The 25,102-nt window shown below is 38.1% G+C and overlaps 1 protein-coding gene across 4 annotated transcripts in view; it reads right to left on the bottom strand.

Annotated features, from left to right (window-relative positions):
- Window positions 1-25,102, bottom strand: part of LOC109057784 (POU domain, class 2, transcription factor 1-like) — a 50,056-nt gene that overhangs the window by 21,165 nt on the left and 3,789 nt on the right. For 3 of the 4 annotated variants that reach the window (XM_042753890.1, XM_042753832.1, XM_042753815.1), the window contains exons 2-5: window positions 10,279-10,357; window positions 8,532-8,591; window positions 8,347-8,441; window positions 3,028-3,192 (exon numbers count right to left, since the gene is read on the bottom strand). In XM_042753890.1, the coding sequence (XP_042609824.1) occupies window positions 3,028-3,192; window positions 8,347-8,441; window positions 8,532-8,591; window positions 10,279-10,357 (399 nt within the window). The remainder of the gene's footprint in view (window positions 1-3,027; window positions 3,193-8,346; window positions 8,442-8,531; window positions 8,592-10,278; window positions 10,358-25,102) is intronic. The other variant, XM_042753856.1, reaches the window with a different exon arrangement.

Raw genomic sequence — 25,102 nt, forward strand, 5'->3', positions numbered from 1 at the left:
AAGTAAACTTTAACAGATTTCCCTGTTTAGGGAGTAGTGAGCAATGAACACTGTGTAGGGACCATTTCAATGGGAACACAGTTCATGCACGGAGCTCACTTCTAATGAGCTGATTATCTGAATCAGGTGTGTTAACAAAGAGAGACATACAAAATATGCAGAGCTGGAGGGCACGAGGACTGGAATTGAGAACCGCTGGTGTAGAGTAGCGCTTGTTTGACGTTTCTCCAATTTTTTATGTTTACTCGGCGTGATGCAACGCAACACGTAAAAACACAGTATAAGTCATTATAATCCGGAATTATGTCCCAACTGGATGCAACAAATGCCTCGTTTGTAATGGGTTTTATTGTTTTTGTCTTGTCGCGTGATCGCATCACAGTATGGCAAGGGGCGTAACATTTCCATAAAACTGCTTGAGGGATTCGGCTAATCACAATGCACTGGATAGCTGGCAAATCAGAGCACACAGACCAGAGCATCTCGACATGTCTCCTCCTTTCTCTTATGTGGGTTTGGACATATTCGACCAATAGACTGTTGTGACTTGACACACCAGAGGTGGCGCAGCAAACAGTAAACTTTGGGCAATCCTTTTTATGTGCATGAGCACTAGAGCAGTGCATATGGAAGTGATAGTCCATGGATACATCCAGCTGTATCAATACACTACGTCACTTCTTTGCTATAAGGGAACCAGCCAAACAACTTGGATCTGATTGTGGAACAAATTTCGTCGGAGCATGCAAAGAGCTCGGTTTCTCGACAGACCATACAGTCCAGAAGTACCTAAGTGAGCAGGGCTGTTCTTGGCAATTTAACCCCACTAACGCATCACACATGGGTGGTGAGTGGGAAAGAATGATAGGGATCACATGCAGAATCCTTGACAGTGTGTTGCTGCAAAATAATAATAATAATAATAATAAAAATAATTCAAGTTATGCACAAAGTTCTATGTACTTTGATGGTTGGCTGGTGTAAGTTGGATGGTCTGCTATAATCAATGCCAGACCACTGGTTCCAGTCTCCTTTGATCCAGAGATGCCATTTTTACTAATCCTTAACATTCTACTCACCCAAAAGACTGGATTTAGTATTTCGATGTAGTTCCTACATTCGATTTCTCAGAGAAAGACCTTTATGAAAGTCAATGGAAAAAAAGTTCAGGCCCTTGCAAATAGTTCTGTGTCTACTGGAAGCAAGAGCACCTTCCCATCTTGCAAAAAAGGAGTAATTGGACTGAATCACACATCAATCAAGTTGGAGATAAAGTTCTCTTGAAAGACAGTACCCTTTCTCGCAATGATTGGCCTATGGCCATGATCACCAATACCTTCCCAAGCACGGATGGACATGTAAGGAAAGTAGAGGTTAAGATGACTGCTCAAGGTACAACCAAAAAGTTTTACAGACCAATATCATATGACATTTTGCTTCTTTCAAAAAAGGACTGGAATGTAATTATTTATAGTGATGTCTAATAACACCAGACGGGGAGTGTTCTGTGCCCTATTTAATAGTATTTAAGTTCATTTTGTTGTGGAACTGCCATCTAGTGGGAAACTGCAGATGATGTGTAAAGCAGGAAGATTTTGTTCCTGTTTTATGTCCGTAACACAGCTTGTAGACAATCGTTGCGCAAAAGCTTATCGTGCTCGTTACTTTTTAGCTCTGCCCATGGCATGCCTCCAGGAGCTCGACTGTTTTCAGAGAGAAGTGTAAAGCTCTTTTATAAATCTGATAAAACTAAAGACTCTTCAGAGATATGAAGGATGCAATACTACTCTATAAATATTCAAGATCAACATGAGATTGGCAGAAACTGTTTTATGTCCCCTTTAAAATATAATTTATTCCTATGATCAAAACTGAATTTTCAGCATCATTAATCCAGTCTTCAGTGTCACATGATCCTTCAGAAATCATTCTAATATGCTGATTTGCTGCTCAATAAACATTTTCGATTATTTTCAATTTTGATAACAGCTGTGCTGCTTCATATTTTTGTGTATTTTCATGATTCTTTGATGAATAGAAAGCTCCAAAGAACAGCCCTTATTTTAAATAGAAATCTTTTTAATCAGTTTTTATCAACTTGATGCATCCTTGATGAAGTATTAATTTCTTTGACTTTAAACAGGTTTGAACTGTATTAAAACTTGCTTAAAACATCTGAGATGATCTGAATATATGTATATATTTTTTTTTTTTTTTTTTTTTTTTTATACACATGATTCCCAATTATTTATATCCACGATTTCTAGTATTTGTACAGACTTCACATTTTTTTTTCAATGCTGTAATTAGCAATTCATGTAATTTTATCTTGAAGCAGATTTGTTATGTGACAGCATTAATTAAAAGTTTCTTAAGGGTCAAGATCAAGTTATTTGCATCTCCTGTGCTACACTCCCATAATAGCTGTCAGCACTCAAATTAATGCACAACTCAGATTAACTGTATAGCATATGTTTAAGACTCCAATTATAAAGTAATTATTTTATCACAAACAAATTTTTCATTGAGTTAAACTGGCTGTCTCTATAGCATTATAATATTATTTTCCAATTAAGTTTTAAATTGTTATAATTTTAAATGAATGTCCTCATATTAGTAGGATACTTTTGTAATAAAGCAACAGTGGCTGGGATAGATTTATATATCAATTCCACTTAAAAGGAAGCAATCTAATCCTGTTTACATTAAATAAACCTGCTCCCGAGCAGATTTAAGATTACGGACCTGTTGCTATGACAGCAAGTTCAGGATGATCTTCAAAGAACCAAATAATCCAAGATTATGCCAAATCATCAACAACTAAATCCAGCTAACTAGTGACGTACGAAGAACAGGCCCCAGAAAAAAAAATTATTTATTTAGTTTTTAAGGACTAGACCAGTTATGAATGAGCAGCCATTCTCAATCTGAGACAGATGTTTATGCTCTGACAAAAGTAATGCATCCAGTGTTAGATGGAGTGTCAGTAATCTGAAATCTAAATTTGGACAGTGAGATGTCACTTACAGACGCAATCTGAATTGGCTGGGACAGTGTGATGGGCGTGGCCGCAGAGGCAGAGATATTGGCTCCAGTGGTGCTGCTCTGTTGATTTGCAGACTGCTGCACGGCTGCGGCGAGGAGCTGTGCCTGCGTTTGCTGCAACAATAACTGCGCTGGAGTTAAACTCAACTGTACAGAGAGAGAGAGAAAAGAGAGGGTCTGTGATTGACAGCTGCTCAGATACACACATACACTCCTCATTTGAGTCCAGGAGAGTTTGAAATTTACATGCAAAACACAAACACAATCAAATAGGGTAAAAAAAAACAGACTTTTCAGATTTTTGACTGATTTTGCAGTGGCTTTTTCCAAAACTTGCAGCAATATATGCATTATTTCTTGTGTTGTTTTGCAGTGAAAATATAACTTTTCATTTTAATTATTTTTCTGGCCTCAAGAAACAGAGACAGAGTGCATTTGGGGGGGGGGGGGGGGCAAACCAAACCTCTCCATTGATTTTGAATTGCGGGAAGCTGCCTCCTTGTCATTTCTTACCTATAACAAAAAACAGATCAATGCCTAAAAGCTGCTGTGTGACAAGGTGTACAGTAAACAAGCTAAAAAACCCAGAACTACATTTTTAGAAGCTGTCGACCCCAAAAAACAAGCGTTTAAGGAAACAAAAGTAGAGAGCAACGTGTCATATTACTCTGAGGACTATGCCCACTGAAGGGAAACGTAATCGTAATCAGTGACAGGAAACATTCATTATTTTTAACCATGTCAAAGGATTATTTCACCACCTTATGTGAACCTGAGAGGAGATGATAAATTGTGAAACTAAATTTTATTGGTCTGTCAGTGCCCCTTTTTCTTAACTTCCTTTTGTTGGAGAAATGATTAAACTGAATGGCCCAATGTGAAATACCCTGACATCTATCACTATTTGATTGAATCACCAGGTAATAGCATCATTTAATCTACCTAACAAAGATCAAAACACAGCTTAGATAGCGTCAACCTTTAATTTATGTAATAATAATCACAGCAAACTGCCTCAGCTTTATGAAAATTAGAAGGAAGCAGGGGTGAAGTTGATTACTAAAATGATGGGACAAGTTAGTTATTAGAAAGCTTATATTCGCTATGTGTGTTAGCAAGCTGTAGCTTGGGCCAATTGGTATTCATCCACTTTGATATTTTTTTTTATATATATAGTCTCTCTTTTGGTGTTTTTTTTTTTTTTGCTGGCCAAAACTGGTTTGGTGGCCCTGATGGCCCAGGTCGTTTGCACCTTGGCTCCAGACAAGGTGATTGGATTAGCCTGTGATTAACGGGTCATTTATGTAGTCTATCTTGCCCTTCAAAAATATCAAATAATCGGGGGTTTAAAGTGAGTTTTGAGTAATGGCGGAATATAAATCTTATTTATTGTCTTATGAAGCTTGATGCTACAGTTTGCATGTATGGTCACATAACATGCTTTTGGTCAGGTAGTATGAACGGACATCTGCATATGATCGAAACTCCACGCAGCTCCCGCACTTTCGAATGACTTACAGTCTGTTGCTTGTTGGAGATACTGGAAAGCCGGCTTGAAATGCAGTGGAAATGCCAGTTTGACGGGGATAATTTTCATTTTAAAAATAAAAATGCACCAGTGTAAATGTAGCCTTACATCTAAGGGGGCTGGAACGCATTCACACTACAGCTTCACGTGTGCACCACATCTCTGAGTGTAAACTAGTAGGCGTGTTCAACTTGACGCGGACCGACTGTAGAGACCGATCGGTTTATTACAGTACCACGAGAGCTATAGAGAGCAGACTGCTCCGTGCTCTTTCGAATCGCTCTTGCGGATGTCAAACACTGATCGATCTGCACCACGCCTCTAGTCGAACACACCGGCTAGTGCGGTGGCTTATTGGCTCACTGACGCTGATAAGATTAACCCCTAAGGTACAGAAATTTGGTACCGAATGATGAGATGTTTTTCGATACTCTATGGTATCGAGGCAATTCGGTCGGTGCCTAAAAAGTATGGAACTCGATACCCAGCCCTACTGAACAGCCATATTGGATTCTTAAGTTGGAGCTGTTGCGATTCCTCCAAGATTCTGAGTCTTAACTCTGACTTGGTAGGGAGTTCCAGTTAAAATTTCTTACAGGGAACTACAAATTGAACTCAGCATTATTCTCTTCTCTGCGACCAGCGTGTTAGAAACAGAAAGAAGAGCAGCCTGCTGTGTTTACAAGGGTAACTCTGGAAACCTCTGTATTACTGCTGTTCCATAAGCGCCACCTACTGTCAGAGATTGAATTTACATTTTCATTTGGTGTCTCCTTTTCTCATTCCATCATGCTCCTGGTCCATGTTGGGGTTGTTTACAGTGTTTGCAAATCTCTTTTATACTGCATACAGGCAGTGTTGATAAATTGATCTGGTTGATAAAAAAAATGTCCCTCAGAGCGTGCGCGCCACTGTATGTGTGTGCGAACTTTACAGTGGGAGCAGATGCATAGCCGACGCAATGACACAAACACAAGTTTAGCAATTAATTTGAAGTGGACTTTGGCTGAACATGTGTTACGCTTTTGTCACACAACATGTTTAGGCCCACAATCTGTGGGAAATCTGCAGCAATTTAAAAAAAATTCAGAGAATCACAAAGTCCTGGAGGAATAGCCCATTTGAAATGTCACATTAATTCAAAATTTCTCTGTCTTCTCAAATTAATTCTTCACTGAATTAATCCCTAATTAGCTATGGGTTCATGAGGACTGAACCACAATTTAGTCTTCATTTCCAAAAATAAAACCTGAAGCTCTTCAAATGCAAATTTAGCAGTTTTAAACTCCTTTGAGTGTGTGCAGAAATAATTCAATTTAGTAATAAATAATACTTAAAAAAAAAAAACGTAAAGAAAAGTCCATTAATGTAGTTTCTGAGTTCAAACACTTGTGAATCTTAATATGCCAAACATTCACATGTAAAAAAATAAATAAAAAAATGCATGTCTGTGTAGTGTATAAAACAGGCCGTATTTTAAAATGTAATTATGGTACAATTCCTGACACCTGAGACATCACCTGAGCTCATCATAATGCATTCTGGGATTTATTTATACCAAATTTGGCCAAAACAAGGCATCTTTTGTGTGTGATTATGATATCTTTAAGCAATAGTTCACCAAAAAATGAAAATTCCGTCATCACTGATTCACCCTTATGTCATTCTGAACCTGTTTGAGTCTTTCTTATGCTGAACATAAGGGCTTAAGAACATAATAGGGCTGTGCGATATGGGGAAAATATCTAATTGCGATTTTTTTGACATATCGCGATTTGATTTGCGAATTTAAATTTGCAAAGTCAAGCTTCAGCTCAATATTGTCAATAATGTGCAGCACAGTTTGAGTATCATTACCCTGCTGAAAGAAACCAAAACAGAAATTCTTACAGTTTCCATTAAACCATCACAAAATTCCTTTTTGTTTTTGCCATTATTCCAATAGGAATTACTGTTGTTCTATTGGTTGCCATCTGCCATATTACATCCCACCAATTGAATCCATCTAGACACCATTATAGTCTACATTAAAACCCATACAATTCCCATTATAACTCTGAAATCAATTCAATTTTCAATTGTGTTTTGGGAGGGTTTCTATTTTTTTTTTTCAGCATTTAAGATTATAAAGGTATAACTTCTTTTACAGCATTAACAATTACTGAATTTCACTGGAAAGATTAGTTTATTTTTTTATAAATAAAGAACTGCATTTCTTTAGTCAATTATTAAAGTATTACATATGTTACATTGTATTTGGGATTTTAAGAACAAGTGGAAAATGTGCTAAATGTTTCATTTCATCCAAGTTAAATTAGCAAGCAGTTAGACTGAATTTGCAATCCTTTTAAACGCGGAGCCAGATAGTTGACACAGGTTGCGCGCGTGCGTCAAGCCTCGTCCATACTGCCAGATGCGCTCGTGGAGATTTGCGGTGCAGGTCTTCTGAATTGGGAATAGCAAACATGCATTATAAACTCATTTCAAATTAATCTTTTGGGGAGATAAAATGTGTAAGATAGCGTTTATGTACTAACAAAACATCTAAGAATGTATCTTTTATTCTCCAGTACCGAAAACATAACCGAGAAGGGAGCTCTTGATATGCATTGTGACGCAGCTTTTGCAAATTACCTTTTTTGTTCATTGTCTGTCGTTTCGAAGCTTAAGTTACGTAACGTTTTTCTTTAGTTTTAATTTGCCTAATCAGACTATTAATCTCACTCTGTCTCTCTCCCACTTTCTGTTTGTTTTTTTTGTTAATGGTGGGCGTTTACGCAGTTGGCTAGAGCAGTGCTGATTGGGGAGAACGGAGGTGCGCTCACTCTGTTAGTTAGTAAGACTGCCACTCAAGGCTGGCTGTCATGCATATGCTCTGGAACAGAGTAATATCGCGTCCACATCGCAGGCTTTTGCGATTAGCAAATTGCAATGTCTCAAATTTCTTCTCAAATGTCTCGATTTTGATTAATCGCACAGCCCTAGAACATAAGATATTTTGAAGAATGCTGGTAACCAAACAGTTTTTGTTCCATAGAATGAAAAAGAAATACAACAGAAGTCAACGGGACTAGCAACTGTTTGTCCACATTCTTCAAAATATCTTCATTTGTGTTCAACAGAAGAAAGAAACACATGTTTTGTAATAACTTGAGGATGAGTGAATGACAGAATTTTCATTTTTAGGGGAACTGCCCCTTTAAATGTTGTTTTCACAGGCAGCTGACTAGAGTTAACAGGTTATATGTGATGTTCCATGTTCTAGACCAGGGCTGGGCAACTTCGGTCATGGATGGCCACTGTCCTACAGAGTTTAGCTGCAACCTTAAACACACCTGCCTGTAGCTTTCTAGTGATCTGGAAAACATTGATTAGCTTGTTCAGGTGTGTTTAATTAGGGTTGGAGCTAAACTCTGCAGGACACCGGCCCTCCAGGAACGAAGTTGGCCAGCTCTGTTCTAGACTGAATGGATAAATCCACGAATTGCAAGCACAGCTCACTGGAAACCCTAGTGCCATCAAGAGGGGAATGCTTCTCTCATTAAGTGAAACCTCATTATGCAGCGCATATAAATTCTGCATAGATTTGCATATTATCTTCCACCTGTTTACGAGTGACAGAAGCACTGTTTAATTAACGCACTGCACTGATCCCTCCAGCGTCTCCAGCGATAACAAACATCGGTGCCATAGAAACGATGGACACTGTGTTTAACAGCCATGTAAATGTGTGTAATCTCACCGTATATTGACATTTTGTGTTCTTCGCTTACCTGTTGGAGCAGCGCTTGTGCCTGGACATTGCTGATTGCACTTGTTTCTTGTCCATTTGGTTTATGGGTGTCCAGACCGTTGGCCTGATCTGCCGCTGGATGGACAGATGAGAGTTAATCAATCAGCAACAGTGAGACAAACGTGCAGACGTTAAGAGTCAAAAAAAAAAAAAATTACAGCTCACCTCCTTGTGCTCCGTTCTCCATGCTGCTTTTACTCTGATCTGCTGGGCAACCACTGGAATCTATTCAGAGAGAAAATGTGTAAAGAACAAGTGCAGCTCTTTCCAGCTAGCCAAAATTTATCGGCTGGACAATTTTATTGATTAATTCGAATGTAATGTTTTGCCATGATTTCATTTTTTTTTCAGTTTTGAATAAAAATATTAGCAGTGAGACATGTTGACAGTCCGCCAATGTTGATGTGAGTGCTGATGAAGCGCTCACATGTAACAAGCTATATGGAGCATAACGTACAACATAGCACTAGTACTGAGTGGCGATTCACACAGAAGGAGATTGTGCTGAAAATACATGAGATGCTGCAGTGAAACAGGAATAATTCAAAGTTATGAGATGCCAGTTGAACTTCTTTTAATTCTAGCTCCAAATTTCTTTAGTCCTTGTCTGGTGTTCATATTTTTGTTACTCAGCCAGTGTTCGTGGGTCTGGTGGACCCGCTGCATTTTTTGGTTTTTAATTCAACAGTTTAAAAAAAAAAAAAAAGTGTCAAAATACTCAATAGATGTTTACTTCATCCCAATTACAAGCAATATAAACAGCATATATGGTTGATATTTGCCCTTTTCCTTTGTTAGATCACATTTATGAATTAAAGTGCTACAACCTTGTGCGGGAACAGCAGGGGCAGGAATGCAAAACTCACTCTCACAGACTCTCTCTCGCTCACACACATAAACACACATACCCATACTAATAGCAGTCCCAGACAGTAGGAGGACAGAGTGAAGATACACAGGACCTAAAACTTCCACACTTTTATTACACACTGGAGGACCAGAACATCCTGTATGTAATTTAAGTGTGTTGGTGTAGAGTGTGTGGTCATTGAAAATTTGTTCTGATATATGTTCTTCCCAGAAAATGAGCCAAGGCCAATGAGTTTGAAAAAAATAATTCATTGTATAATTTTTCTTTTGACAAAAAATGAAAACGGGTCCCATAGACTTGAACACCATATAAGGATTAATGCCATTTCATTCGGGAGATTCTGCACAAGACACGAGTGTAATGGGTCAAACATGTCTGCCAAGTGCATGTTTACATAAAAAAACAAAAACAAAGGAAAAGCAGAAACCTGTGCTGAACTACTACTGTATGTTTGATATTTCATGTTTGCATGATGCAGACGGACTAAAAGCTGCTATTTTCAGTTACTGTTAATAATCACCTACTACTACAGTAATTTTGTGTCTGAATGGTCTTTTTGACATGCCTTGTAAAATCAAATGTCTACATTTTGGTTAATAAGTATTTAGCATTTTTCTTACTTTTATATTATTTCTGAATCTGAACATACAGACAAATATATTTAACTTTCTGCAAAGATATTTAGGCTAACAACTGAATTAGTTTACCCCATGTTGAACTTAATGTGTGCTGCACTTGGAACAGAACTTTCTTTACCTAGACGGTTAATAAAGAGAATGTTACTCGAATCATGCTGCAGTTAGGTTTTTTTTTTTTTTAGTTAAACGGTAAAAAAAAAAAAAAAAAAAAGATACAGCTGCAATATTAGGCACAGAATATCAAAGCTAACAAAAGCAGAACTGCATTAACCAACAATTACATATCCTAGCAAAACCTTACAGCTCTGAATCACTTTCATGGCAGATGCATGACCACAATCAACAAAGTAAATGCTGCCCGCTTTAGTTCATTAATATCTGGATCATTGCATGAGAAACTCACCTGCATCCATGAGTGGCCGCTTGACCCAAACGCTATCTGACACACCAGGAGCTCCAGAAACAAGCTCTGACGGGCCCTGCTACAATACAGAATGTTCAAAGATAGAACCAGTGCATCAACAACACTGAACGGCTCCAGTGCTGATGCATCCGATGGTGAACACCAGGATGGTTGATTGTTCCTTAGCGAGTGAAACACAAAGACTACAGCTGGAAGCACTGCATCCATAATGAAAGTTGATCAGTATGCAGCTGATTAAAGCCATATGCAAATCTTACACCCCGTCGCTCATTAGAAGAGTGCCGCTTTGAAGTTCTGTGCACAATTCATTTCACATGGACCTTTGAAAGCTTTCTGCATAATTCAACATTTTACATAAATATTTATCAGCTCATTAGCATATTAATTGGATAGCTTTTAGGACAGAGGTACGGCGAACACAACAGTGAGGAAGAAGTGAGACAAGGCCAATTACCAGCCGTGTGTGACTGTTTTAATTATTTTTTGGGGGGGGGGGAGACTTCCCAGCATGCAACATGGCTACGATGAAAGAATGTGTCGCTAATGACCACCGACTCAAAATATCCTGGAGCTCATTTAAACAACATCTCAAACAACAGGAATAACAAACCCTTAACTCAGCCACCGACTGAGATCAACAACATTCATCACCTGGTTAATGTTGTTCCAACAGTTTGAGAAGGGAAGCTACTGATGATGATTGAATCAAGGGTGATCAAACATCTTCTTTTTCCAGGACATGTCCTGCCCTTCTAAATTGCCTAAAATGTCCTAGTTTTGGCTTTGTTTTTCTATTGCCAGTCTCTCTACTAGTGGTCAACTGGATTTTATTGATTGTTGATATCCAGAAGACGGCAGATGGCTATATATATATATATATATATATATATATATATATATATATATATATATATATATATAGCTATATATATATATATATAAAAATATAAATATATGTAGGTGCATCACAATAAATAAGAATGTAGTGAAGTAAAATAAAGTTAATTTATTTCAGTAATTCAACTTAAATTGTGAAACTCGTGTATTAAATAAATTCAATGTACACAGACTGAAGTCTTTGGTTCTTTTAATTGTGATGCTTTTGGCTCACATTTAACAAAAACCCACCAATTCACTCTCTCAACAAATTAGAATACTTCATAAGACCAATAAAAAAACATTTTTAGTGAATTGTTGGCCTTCTGGAAAGTATGTTCATTTACTGTACATGTACTCAATACTTGGTAGGGGCTCCTTTTGCATTATTTACTGCCTCAATTCGGTGTGGCATGGAGGTGATCAGTTTGTGGCACTGCTGAGGTGGTATGGAAGCCCAGGTTTCTTTGACTGTGGCCTCCAGCTCATCTGCATTTTTTGGTCTCTTGATTCTCATTTACCTCTTGACAATACCCCATAGATTCTCTATTGGGTTCAGGTCTGGTGAGTTTGCTGGCCAGTCAAGCACACCAAAACCATGGTCATTTAACCCACTTTTGGTGCTTTTGGTAGTGTGGGCAGGTTCCAAATCCTGATGGAAAATGAAATCAGCATCTTCAAAAAGCTGGTCAGCAGAAGGAAGCATGAAGTGCTCCAAAATTTCTTGGTAAACGGATGCAGTGACTTTGGTTTTCAAAAAACACAAAGGACCAACACCAGCAGATGACATTGCACCCCAAATCATCACAGACTGTGGAAACTTAACACTGAACTTCAAGCAACTTGGGCTATGAGCTTCTCCACCCTTCCTCCAGACTATAGGACCTTGGTTTCCAATTGAAATACAAAACTTGCTCTCATCTGAAAAGAGGACTTTGGACCACTGGGCAATAGTCCAGTTCTTCTTCTCCTTAGCCCAGGTAAGATGGCTCTGACATTGTCTGTGGTTCAGGAGTGACTTAACAAGAGGATTACGACAACTGTAGCCAAATTCCTTGGTGGCTCTTGATGCCTTGACCCCAGCCTCAGTCAATTCCTTGTGAAATTCACTCAAATTCTTGAATCGATTTTGCTTGACAATCCTCATAAAGCTGTGGTTCTCTCGGTTGGTTGTGCATCTTTTTCTTCCACACTTTTTCCTTCCACTCAACTTTCTGTTAACATGCTTGGATACAGCACTCTGTGAAAAGCCAGCTTCTTTGGCAATGAATGTTTGTGGCTTACCCTCCTTGTGAAGGGTGTCAATGATTGTCTTCTGGACAACTGTCTGATCAGCACAATCCCGATGATTGTGTAGCCTAGTGAACCAAACTGAGAGACCATTTGGAAGGCTCAGGAAACCTTTGCAGGTTTTTTGAGATGATTAGCTGATTGGCATGTCACCATATTCTAATTTGTTGAGATTGGTGGGTTTTGTTAAATGTGAGCCAAAATCATCACAATTAAATGAACCAAAGACTTAAACTACTTCAGTCTGTGTGCACTGAATTTAATACACGAGTTTCACAATTTGAGTTGAATTACTGAAATAAATGAACTTTTCCACGACATTCTAATTTATTGAGATTGTGTGTGTGTGTGTGTGTGTGTGTGTGTGTGTGTGTGTGTGTACATAATATTTACTAAATTATATAATTTGAAAAAGAAAAAAACATTGAACTTCAAAAAATATCTAAAATGAACAATGGATTTAGATCGAAACTTCTTGATTCTATTACAATATTTTTCACAAATAAAGACATAAAAATAAAACATAGGCTAGTTTCATTATAGCTTTTCGCACAGACAATGATTGGTCAATTTTTTACAATGACAATCTACCTTTCGGTCATTACCTTCAATGAGTATGAAAAAATTTGGAAAATAAAAAGAAATAGGCTCAGTGGTAGAGCTTTGCGTTAGCAGCGCAAGAGGTTGTGGGTTCGATTCCCAGGGAACACGTTAGATAAAAAAAATGTTAGCCTTGAATGCACTGTAAGTCACTTTGGATAAAAGCGTCTGCTAAATGCATGAATGTAATGAATGTAAAAACTGGGGTCTCATTTATTAACATTGCGTATGCACAAAATGGGCATAGAAATTGCATTCACAATTTTCCACGCACATATCTGCAATTATAAAAAATAAACTTGGTGTAAATATGTACGCACCGTACGGACATTCTAGACCATGCATACACACTCTTTTTCCTGGAGTGATAAAAGTAATAAAGTAAACAACGATTTTAAACTGTTTTCATTTCGATTTACACATTTACATTAAATATTCAACTCTCATTACTGGAGATAATAAGCACTGAAATTACATAAAGTCATAACGCAGAAGTTAAATATGAATTTTAAACATATTTAGTAGATGCGCTTGATCACTTATCCTGTGGCATGCTATGTTTTAATGATAGAGAGGAGTGCTTTAGGTGCACAATAATTCATCTTTAAACTAAAGTGCAGATCTCATGTTATGAGAAAATTATTTGGTAAGAACAATGATCAATGATGCGCACTTACTTTGATATTATGGCAGACACTGCTGGATTCAGTGGTTGAACCATCCTTTGTCCAGTTTGAATAGGTCTAATGATAATAGCTTACTGTACAACCACAGCTGCATGTGATGATGTCGTGTGAAGGCATCTCCACAACATTATAAAAAATACCACTGTATTTGAAGGATACAACTTGAAGAAAATGGTAATTTGCATGTTTCCTTTTTAAAATAGGCTACTTTGTCAGTAATGCGCCGACTCACTTTATAAAAATATATATATAATAAATTAAATTTGATACGAACTGTTAAAAAACAATTGAAATACTATTTGTCCACTGGAAAAGAATAAGATCAACTCTTTTCTAAAATAGCCTATTTATTTGAGAACTAAAAAACTGTTTTGTTTTTATGATGATTTTAATCAATAAAAATTGTGAATGGCCCAAATGGCTTTTGTAGTCCGTGTCTCATATATTTCCTTAAAGGGACAATATGTAATTTTTCGCCACTAGAGGGTGCATACTCTAAATAAACAAAGATCAGGTTTGATGATTAGTGACTGAGTGTGGAATCATGGGAGTTGTTGTCTTCATTCCCACAGCCGATGCAATGCGACGGGACTTGAGCAGAAATCATGTTCTTGGATGAGCTAATGATTTATTAACATAGTAGAATGAATAGTAGAATGAAGCAGGGTGAGGCTGAAAGCCATCGAAGCGAAACGAGGCTGCTGAACGAGCGTGACACACGGCTCGAAAGCAGCTGAGCTTTTATTATGTAACAGTCGACCACTTCCCCTCCTTCTGGTCATGCATATGTGGGGGAAAAAGCAGTGCTGTTTTATCAAACTAGATATGTTCTAAAGTTCTGTTATAATGCTACTCTGTGCGGTCATCACTGGTATATTAAAATGCAACATATTAAAGCATATTTGGTGTTTCCATAGGTTTTCTACAAAACAAAACCCAAAATCGAGGGGTTATGACGTCATTGGCAGGCGACACAATGTCACTATGGACACGGTCTGTGTCACTAGTTAAAATTGCTTATTTCTCTGGATTTAAACATCCCTTTTTTTTGTGATCAACTTTTTATTTTTATTTTTGATTCAACAAAACAACATCCATTCAAACAAACAAACAAACAAACAAACAAAACAGGGAAGGAGAAGCAACAAACAGATCAATATTTTTACAATCTGAAAGAAGAAGGGAAAAACTTTTTATAGTCATTCCTTTATATAATCCAAACTTTTGGTAGAAAAACATTGCCATGCGTCAGTGGTACTAGGTTTAGCCCTGTTCATTCATGTTGTTGTATATTCACAAGTCACTATTTTAATGAGTTTTGAATCCAAAATATTTTGCACACATGTGAGGAGTAAACTGGATTTAAACGTTCTTGAAACATTTGGGATAATGTAAGTACACAAGTCAGCAAAATATAACACTGTTCTAGTGATTTTTGAATATTTAAAATAAAATAAAAATCTTCTTACATATTGTGCCTTTAAGGTCTTGTACCATTAACGGTGTTGGCCATGGTGTCACGTGGATGGGAATATGCATGGAAATGATATTAAGATGAGGTTATGCATAGTAAAACTAGGCATTGAAAGCTCCATATATGGTGATTTTGGGGAGTCGTCGGGGTGGAGATGCATGTGTACACAATCTTCCCCTGACTGGATTTATAAAGGGATTTTTGCACAGTTTCTGGCGTATGCATGAATCTAGCTTTTGTGCATACGTACACTTTTAGGATGAAATCTATGGAGAGTTTTATAAATGAGACCCCTGGACATTTCAGCCAATTTAAGAATTCCGGCTGGGAAAACGTGAGGCATTTATGTATGTTCACCATTAGTAGTAGTGCTCCTACTGAACAGGGGTGGTTCTAGGTGAGTAGATATCCGGGGCTTAGCCCAGAGACGTCCATATATGCATACATTCATACATACATACATACATACAAAGAGTTTGGTTCCAAAATGCAATAAATCTATTTTGATTAATTTGAGTAAAAATTTTGAAAAAAAGGGAGAAAACATGACATAATAACTCTGCAAATATAGCATTTTGCGTAAAATTAAAAAATGGACTTTTCAATACCGACCAGATACAATACTGATTTTGGCGTAAAAGTTTTTGGAGCCAAACTCTTCAAATATACACTGAACAAAATTATAAATGCAACACTTTTGTTTTTGATCCCATTTGTCATGAGCTGAACTCAAAGATCTAAGACTTTTATGTACACAAAAGGCCTATTTCTTGTTCACAAATCTGTCTAAATTGTGTTAGTGAGCACTTCTTTGCCAAGATAATCCATCCACCTCACAGGTGTGGCATATCGAGACGCTGATTAGACAGCATGATTACTGCACAGGTGTGCCTTAGGCTGGCCACAATAAAAGGCCTCTCTAAAATGTGCAGATTTACTGTATTGGGGGGCATGGGGGAGGGGTCCGAAAACCAGTCAGTATCTGGTGTGACCAGCATTTGCCTCACGCAGTGCAACACAACTCCTTCACATAGAGTTGATCAGGTTGTTGATTGTTGCGTGTGGAAAGTTGGTCCACTCCTCTTCAATGGCTGTGCGAAGTTGCTGGATATTGGCAGGAATTGTCGTATACGCCGATCCAGAGCATCCCAAACATGCTCAATGGGTGACATGTCCGGTGAGTATGCTGGCCATGCAAGAACTGGGATGTTTTCAGCTTCCAGGAATTGTGTACAGATCCTTGCAACATAGGGCTGTGCATTATCATGCTGCAACATGAGGTGATGATCGTGGATGAATGGCACAACAATGGGCCTCAGGATCTCAATTCAAAATGCCATCAATAAAATGCACCTGTGTTCGTTGTCCATAACATACGCCTGCCCATACCATAACCCCACCGCCACGAGCTTCCCTGAGATGGTTTCTGACAGTTTGCCCAGAAATTCTTTGGTTATGCAAACTGATTGTTGCAGCAGCTGTCCGGGTGGCTGGTCTCAGACGATCTTGGAGGTGAAGACGCTGGATGTGGAGGTCCTGGGCTGGTGTGGTTACAAGTGGTCTGCGGTTGTGAGGCTGGTTGGATGTACTGCCAAATTCTCTGAAACGCCTTTGGAGATGGCTTATGGTAGAGAAATGAACATTTAATTCACAGGCAACAGCTCTGGCGGACATTCCTGCAGTCAGCATGCCAATTGCACACTCCCTCAAAACTTGCAACATCCATGGCATTGTGCTGTGTGATAAAACTGCACATTTTAGAGTGGCCTTTTATTGTGCCCAGTAATAATCATGCTGTCTAATCGGCACTGGTGTCAAAAGTATTCACATTCATAACTCAAGTAGAAGTATAGATACTAGGGTTTAAAAAGTTGAAGTATCAACTCAAGCCTTTTACTCAAGCAAAAGTGTAAAAGTACTGGTTTCAAAACTACTTAAAGTATAAAAGTAAAAGTAATGTAAGGAAAAAAAAATGCCATTAAGAAAAAAAGCTTAGGTCGCGCCACAGGCCTATTGTGCACTACCCCACCTCCTCAAAAAAAAACATTTTTCTGAAGGCCAAAGGCCATAATGACTATAATGTTATATTAAAATGTTCATGTTGAAAAATTTGGGATGCACTAGTCTACCTGTTTCAGCTGCATATATGCCCATTGAAAATGAACACACTTTAGTACAATGCAAATACATTAAAGAACTAGAGATATGATGACTAGTTGCCTATAAGTATTGTAAAGGTGCAAAAAGAGGCATGTCATCAATAACCTTTGATGGAATGTAAATGTACATCCAAGCTTAGCTGCAGGAATCTGCGAGGGCAATGGACAAGAAAATTGGTGTAGAGTTACAAAGTTGGTATAGGCTACTTGTCACAACATTGTCAATCGCATTGTCAATCGCAAACGCTAATTTATTCAAACGTCTCGCTACCAACTACCTACAGTAGCTTAATTTTCGGAGGAAGAAGAGAAAGCACCCATTTGATAAATGAGCCAGTAGTGAGAAATAATAACTTTTAAAAAATATATTAGGGCTGTGCAAAAAATCGAATACGATTTTCAAGCGCATCTCTTCAGTAAAGACGCTCCTGTGATTAGTAGTATATCTCCAGCACGTGCGTTAAGATCAGGGTAGCCAGGTTTTCACAACAAATCCTCCCCAGTCGCTTCTCAAAACTAGTCCAAAACTAGCCCAATCGCGTTTCCAGGAGGTTCCCCGATAAAAATTGCATCCCGGGGTTAAAATATACGTTTTTTTTGTCAGGGTTGCCCTGGTAATATTCACATTTAAGGGGCTAAATATCACGTTATTGGTATTGGGGTCGCTTCAACCCGCAGACATGAAAAACAACCGCAGACTTGGAATGTGAACAATATTTGAGAGAAATAGGCCTTTTGTGTACATAGAAAAAGTGTTAGATCTTTGAGTTCAGCTCATGAAAAATGGGGGCAAAACAAGTGTTGCGTTTATAATTTTGTTCAGTGTATATATAAATACACACAGATTAAGAAATATAAGCCTAATTAAACATGCAGGGTTCTATACACTTTTTTATTTATTGCACTTGTACATGCATTTACACCGCACTTACAAATTGCATAAATAACGTTATGAGATTAATGTTTTAAATATAAAAATGGCGAAATAGAAATAAAAATGATATAAAAAAAATATATAATTATACTTTTAAATGTGAAACTAAACTTACCAGTAGGTGGCGACAAGCCACTGTCGTAATGAGTGTGTCACTGAGTCTTTTATTCAACTGATTCTTTCAAAATGACTGATTCATTCACGAAGGAAGTAAAAAAAACTGGTTTTATAAACGGATCAGTGAATCATTGACTCACCTGATTTGATCAAAAATGCAAATTCATTCTGTAAGGAAACACCGCTATGTGTTGCTGCAGAGACGCACAACATCATTTTGTTTGGAACCATTTTCTTTAGCGAAATTGAGCAAAAAACACAATATTGTCTCAGCAATATCAATAACTATTTATTTATTGTTCATTGAATTGTTGCCCTGACACAAAGAAAAGTCTGCCACAGACCATGCTAACCAAACCATTCATGTAATTGCTCTAAATGCGCGTGTCCTAGAACATACAATTATATGATTAAATATCAATATTTGTTGCTTCACAGTGACAATGCTCAGTAACAAATAACCTAATTTCAAAAAAAAAAATCATAGTGGTTCTTAAGATTATTTTATCAGATTTCCTGTGTTCAAAGTCATAACTCTGGTTGAAAATCTGTTGGTGTGCTGTCTTTGTCACATCGCGGCACACCACACACTGTAGGAGCAAAGTGGTTAAATCTAGGATTTTTTGTCCTCATGTTTGTGGTCTCTCACATTTTGAAAATCTTATAAGATTAAAAAAAAATTGTGTGCAACCTGCATAAGTTACAGACACCTGAAACAGCTGCTGTAACTTTTCAATCGCTGGTTGGCCATAAAATGAGCCTCAGTGGGCGGGTCTTGTCGGGAATGAATCACAATCCAAGTAGATACTGTTGGATGTGCACAAAGCAAATCTCTGGTACTAAAAAAAATAAATAAAATTCTCAAGAAAACCAAGAAATCCGTCATACATTTCATATTAAAAACATTCGGGCCTTACTGAAAACATTCAGGGCTTCAGCCCCCTTAGCCCACCCCTAGTACCACCCCTGCTACTGAACTTCAACTAGGCTAACTTACCACACTAATTAACTACTACTATGTCCTGTGTAACTATTCCTGCACCTCAGTAAAGACTGTTTCAAACTGAACAGCCAAACCAAATTTTTGTAAAGGTGAAGAATGCTCCTCAGCCTGACACACAGCAGCCTTCAAAGACTCACATTCGTCTAATGCACAGATCTGCTGCTCTGTTACACAGAGACAAACTAAGTCATGATGTGGCTTCAACTCAAGCCGTTGCCATGACAACAACCCCACTGAGAGAGGGACAGACAGACAGAGAGAGAAAGACAGATGGATCTTTAACTCAAAAGAAAAGTTGAGAGAAACACAATTTACATGTGGCCGCTGCGAGGGCTTCAGTAAGCTAACTGATTATGCAAATGTTTTAATTAATAGAATTTTAAATAAGCAATTAATTAGCCTTTCAAACCATCGAACGCAGCGCTGCATAATTTAAAGCAGATAAGTGGCATGAGGCACAATGTAGGAAAAATGAAGTATTCAGAGAATCGAAACATTTAAACTCAACTGCAGTCCAAACTTTTCTATTAGACCTCAGGAACTCATTAATATTCATTAGCTTTAATTAAGCCATCATCCTGTGTTTGCCAATCATGTGCTCCAATTCTGCGATGCCTTTGCAACTAAACTGAACTCTACTCTCATATATGACCATATCAGAGCCAGTCTTTAATAACAAGCAGCTCAAACACATACTACAGACAGGCTGCACTACTGCAGTGATGCTACAGTGACAGTTCAGTGATGGTAGACTGATGCTACAGTGACAGTATAGTGCAGTCAGTGACATTATAGTGACAGTACAGTTACAGTACACTGATGGTGCAGTGATGCTACAGTGATGGTATAGTGATAGTGCAGTGACGTTGCAGTAACAGTACAGTTACAGTAGAGTGATGCTAAAAAACAATTTGGATTCCCCCCTCCTCGCAAACCTGAGGAAAAAATCAGAAACGCAATAAACTCAGAATTAAAATCCGAGTTTATATCTCACAATTCTGTTTATTTATTTATTTTTAAAAAAGGGTAGTTGAGACTTTATCTTGCAATTCCTTGCAGTTCAAGTCAATTCTAACTTATTTGACAAGCCTGTCAATTTTCTATTTGTTCCAATCCAAAAATATTTAGATCACCTCTCAAAAGAATAAAACAAAGATATGCAATCACACTACATCTGCTTTCATCTCAACAAAACACTCATCCGTCATCGTGCTCTTCTGTACGCTTGTCACGGATTTATATAATTTATAAAGTGGTAAATTATTATTAGGGGCCAAGCCCAAAGGGCTGTAGCCCCTATTGTATCTGTATGTTTTATTATTATTATTATTATTCTTCTTCTTCTTCTTCTTCTTCTTCTTCTTCTTCTTCTCGTCCAATGGGAGTCTATGGCAGCCCTATGAAGGGAACATAGGAAAATGATGAAATTTGGCACACTTCTAGTGATGGCCATGAATAGTGATATTTGATGTCTCTAGGACCAACTCTATAGCGCCACAAGCAGCCCAAAATTTCAACATTCAAACGTTAATAACTTTTGAACCCCTAAATCTATGAAAATTTAACTTAGTACACCTCATCACTCTCTTCATGAAGATTATAGTCAATACATTACATTAAGACTCCGCCCATTACAGTAGCGGCCATTTTGAAAAGTACAGTATTCAGTCTAAACACAACTCCTCCTTCAAAATTGGTCCAATTCTTCTGAAATTTGGCTCACATGATGTTTAGACTGAGACGCACAGAAATCACTGAACAGATTTTTGATATTCATCTTTGTTAAAAAGTTATTAAATTGTGAACCTAACGAAGTCGACCCAAAATTGGTTCAGATGCTGTATCTCGGCCAAACTTTGATCAATCGAAACCAAACTTGGTACACTTCATCTACACCATGATCTGAGGGTACATGCCAAAGTTGGGAACAGCGCCACCTATGGGTGTTGAGATATACCAAAAATGCACATTTTTGCTTATAACTTCTGAACAATTCGTCAGAAAATTATGATATTGGTGTCTATGGATTCTTTGGGTCATTCCGAATCTGTGGATGTCAATTTTGTCAAGACCACCTGGACCACCTGTCCGCCATTTTGAAATTTGTCATAAATTGCAATATCTTTTGATCTACTTGACAAATCTGCTCAAAAATCGGTAAGCATCATCAACGCAATGTGCTGGAGGTACCCCGGAAGTTTGAAGACAGCGCCACCTAGTGTTCAAGAGATATAATGATTCTTGCAAAACCCCTTATAACTTTTGAAATCGTTGATCGATTTTTGTAATTTCTATGTCATTTTATTCCGTGGGTTATGCCAAATCAGATGATGTCTCATTTGCCATTTTCCAATATGGCGTCTGTCCGCCATATTGAATGGAATGAAATACAGTTTTTTCGCTACTCCTCCCTGAAATCTTGTTCAATTTTGTCCAAAATTTTATCAGATGAACCTCAGACCAGGCCTGACAGAAATGACTGAACAGATTTTTGATTTACACTCCCGTTCCCGACATGTACATCTCTGAAGTTGACCGTGCCTGTGCTAGTTGATTTGTGCATAGTTAGCTTAGCATGCTAATTAGCTGAAACGCTAACACATTTCTATTCATTCTAATGGGTGTCTTGATCTATCTGGTTAACTTTGAGCAACGTTAGCATTTTTTAGCCTAGCATGCTAATCTGGCTGAAATGCTAATTCAGGGTTTTGAGAGATCATTCTCACACCTTAACCTCGCTTCTGTGGCCTGTCAAATGTGCGTCAACTAATGTGGCTCACTCTGTAAAGGCACTGGTTCCGAATCTCTGAGGTCGTGGGTTCGAATCCAGGGTGGTTCATGTTGCTTCTGTTCCGGATGTTGGGTGTTCCATGTGTTTGTAATGAATAAAAAAAAAAAAAAAAACATGTTTTTGTTCATTCTCATCAGACCTTCTGATTTCACCTTATCTGTAATTCTGAATCTATCTGTTCTGGAAAAGTGCTGAAAAAGTTGCTGGAAAAACCCTTAAGAGCCAAAGAGCAATAAGGGCTTGGCCCCAGAAAGGCTGCTTGCAGCTTTAATTATTATTATTTCTTTGCGCAAACAAAGCACTGGTGTTGCTTAAAACTGAAGTTAAATCACCAGAGTCACACAAGTTAATTTAATGATGTCTTTAACACCATTCTAGGCCTTGAAAGTTGTAGTTGTATAGGTTGTCAATGAAAGGATAAAAGTCTGCAAGATTTCATTATAAATATCTTCATTTGTGTTCTGAAAATGAACAAAAGTCTTATAGGTTTGGAATGACATAAGGGTGAGTAATTAACGAGAATTCTATTTTTTGTTGAACAAACTTAAGGCACACCATTTTGGCACCATTTATAACACTGTTTTATGCGAGATGTACACTTTCATTCAGACCACTGTGAACAAAAAAGATGTTAGCAAAGTGAAGGTCATTGTATTGCTGAGGCGAGAGCAAGGCTGCTTAGCTAGTAGGTTCAACAGGTTCTGTATGGAATATAGTGATGTATTGTCATTTCATGCATATGTGTCATTTTGTGCATGTATGTGTATATTTCTTGAGCTTGATCATTTTTGTTACTATAATAAATGTAAATTAATTCTACATAAGTGAAATATTACATATAATACCCATCAGAGTAAATTTTCCTGCAGAGTTAAGTTGTGGTAACACTAAACAGAGTTAATTTCCCCTAGTGTTAAACTCTGGTAGCAGTGTTAATTTTTTACTCAAAATAGTGTTAATTTAACTCTTGACGAGAGTCAAATTATCACCAATTCTGAGTGGGACCACATACACTCATGCCGAGTGTTAAATTCAACTCTAATAGAGTTGATTTAACACTGCAAAATTTACTGTCTAGCTGGAAATCCTGGTTTAGTTAGAAGGGTCCACTGAACAACATCCCATAGAGCACTTTTAGTCCAACAAAACAATAGTGTTGTATTATGGATAGGGCTGTGCAAAAAAATCGAATACGATTTTCATGCGCATCTCTTCAGTAAAGACGCTCCTGTGATTAGTAGTATATCTCCAGCATGTGCGTTAAGATCAGGGTTGCCAGGTTTTCACAACAAATCCTGCCCAGTTGCTTCTCAAAACTAGTCCAAAACTAGCCCAATCGCGTTTCCAGGAGGTTCCCCGATAAAAATTGCATCCCGGGGTGAAAATATACGTTTTTGGCAGGGTTGCCCTGGTAATATTCACATTTTAGGGGCTAAATATCACGTTATTGGTATTGGGGTCGTTGCAACCCGCGGACATGAAAAACAACCGCAGACTTGGCAACACTGGTTGGCATTCACTACACAGAGCCGTAATTCACTGACAGTCTACAAAAAAAACGATTTTAAAATCGCAGGCGATTCTTTGTCGATTTTGAAAGCGATTTTGTGTAGCTTGTCGGTGGACTACGGCTCTGTGTAGTAAACGCCACTCCACCTGAACCAGTGTTGCCAAGTCTGCGGTTGTTTTTCATGTCCGTGGGTTGAGTCTCTCTCTTGCTGCCATGCACACACGATAATATTGTGAATCTCACGGGCTGGCGATATGGCGATTTGAAAAATGACCATATTGGCCAACACTATTCAGGAATGAAGAAAAACTGAAAAGTTACAGCATATTCTTTCTGTTTCTGAAGTAACTACCCTCAGCTTCGCCATAGTAGAGCTAGACGTTGCACAGACAAGTAAGCTAAGTGAGTTAAGCAGTCATTTAATATGGACTTGGGCTAATTGAAGTGTTCCAATAAAGCATGTTAAAACATTTTTTCTAGTATTATGCATTTTTTTTTTTTCATTTAAAATAATTTCTGAACAGAACTTTAATTTTTCAAGCATAGTGAAATAATTTAGCGGGGTTTCTGATCAGTGGAGTGAGGAGTGGGAAATGGTGAACCCGCAGCGGAGCTGGAGCAGAGTGATTATTGAATTCTTGGAGCATGGAGGGAAAATTGTTGCCGCTCCACTCTGCTCCAAAGAGAAAGGAAAACTTGAAATCGCATCATATGACCCCTTTAAATATCGCTGTCTTACTTAGGGCTGAATGATTTATTGCATTTGCAATAATATTGCGATAGGAAAAAATTAGATTTTTCAATCGCAGAGGCTGAGATTACACTCGGTCACATGACGCGCGAGAGTAAAGAGGTGTGTTGGACTTGACTTGAAGATCGATTGGTGTATGACATGAAAGTACGGCGAGAGAGAGAATAAGGAGACGTCCACTCTCTTCTAGCTCTCACAGTACTTTGAAGACATGCACCGATCGGTCTAATCAAAAAAAAAAAAAAAATTACGTAACATACAGCCAAGTATGGTGACCCATACTCAGAATTCGTGCTCTGCATTTAACCCATCCAAAGTGCACACACACATCATGAACACACACCTGGAGCAGTGGGCAGCCATTTATGCTGCGGCGCCCGGGAGCAGTTGGGGATTCGGGGCCTTGCTCAAGGGCACCTCAGTTGTGGTATTGCCGACCTGAGACTTGAACCCACAACCTTAGGGTTAGGAGTCAAACTCTCTAACTATTAGGCCACGACTTCCCCTAATCAGCGCTGCTTCAAGTCAAACACATCTAAGCAGTCTTCAGAGGAAGCATCAAGTCACATTACAGTGTTGCCAAGTCCGCGGTTTGGGGAACCCCTCCATAAA

This window comes from Cyprinus carpio, chromosome A1 (genome assembly GCF_018340385.1).
Source record: "Cyprinus carpio isolate SPL01 chromosome A1, ASM1834038v1, whole genome shotgun sequence".
Taxonomy (NCBI): domain Eukaryota; kingdom Metazoa; phylum Chordata; class Actinopteri; order Cypriniformes; family Cyprinidae; genus Cyprinus; species Cyprinus carpio.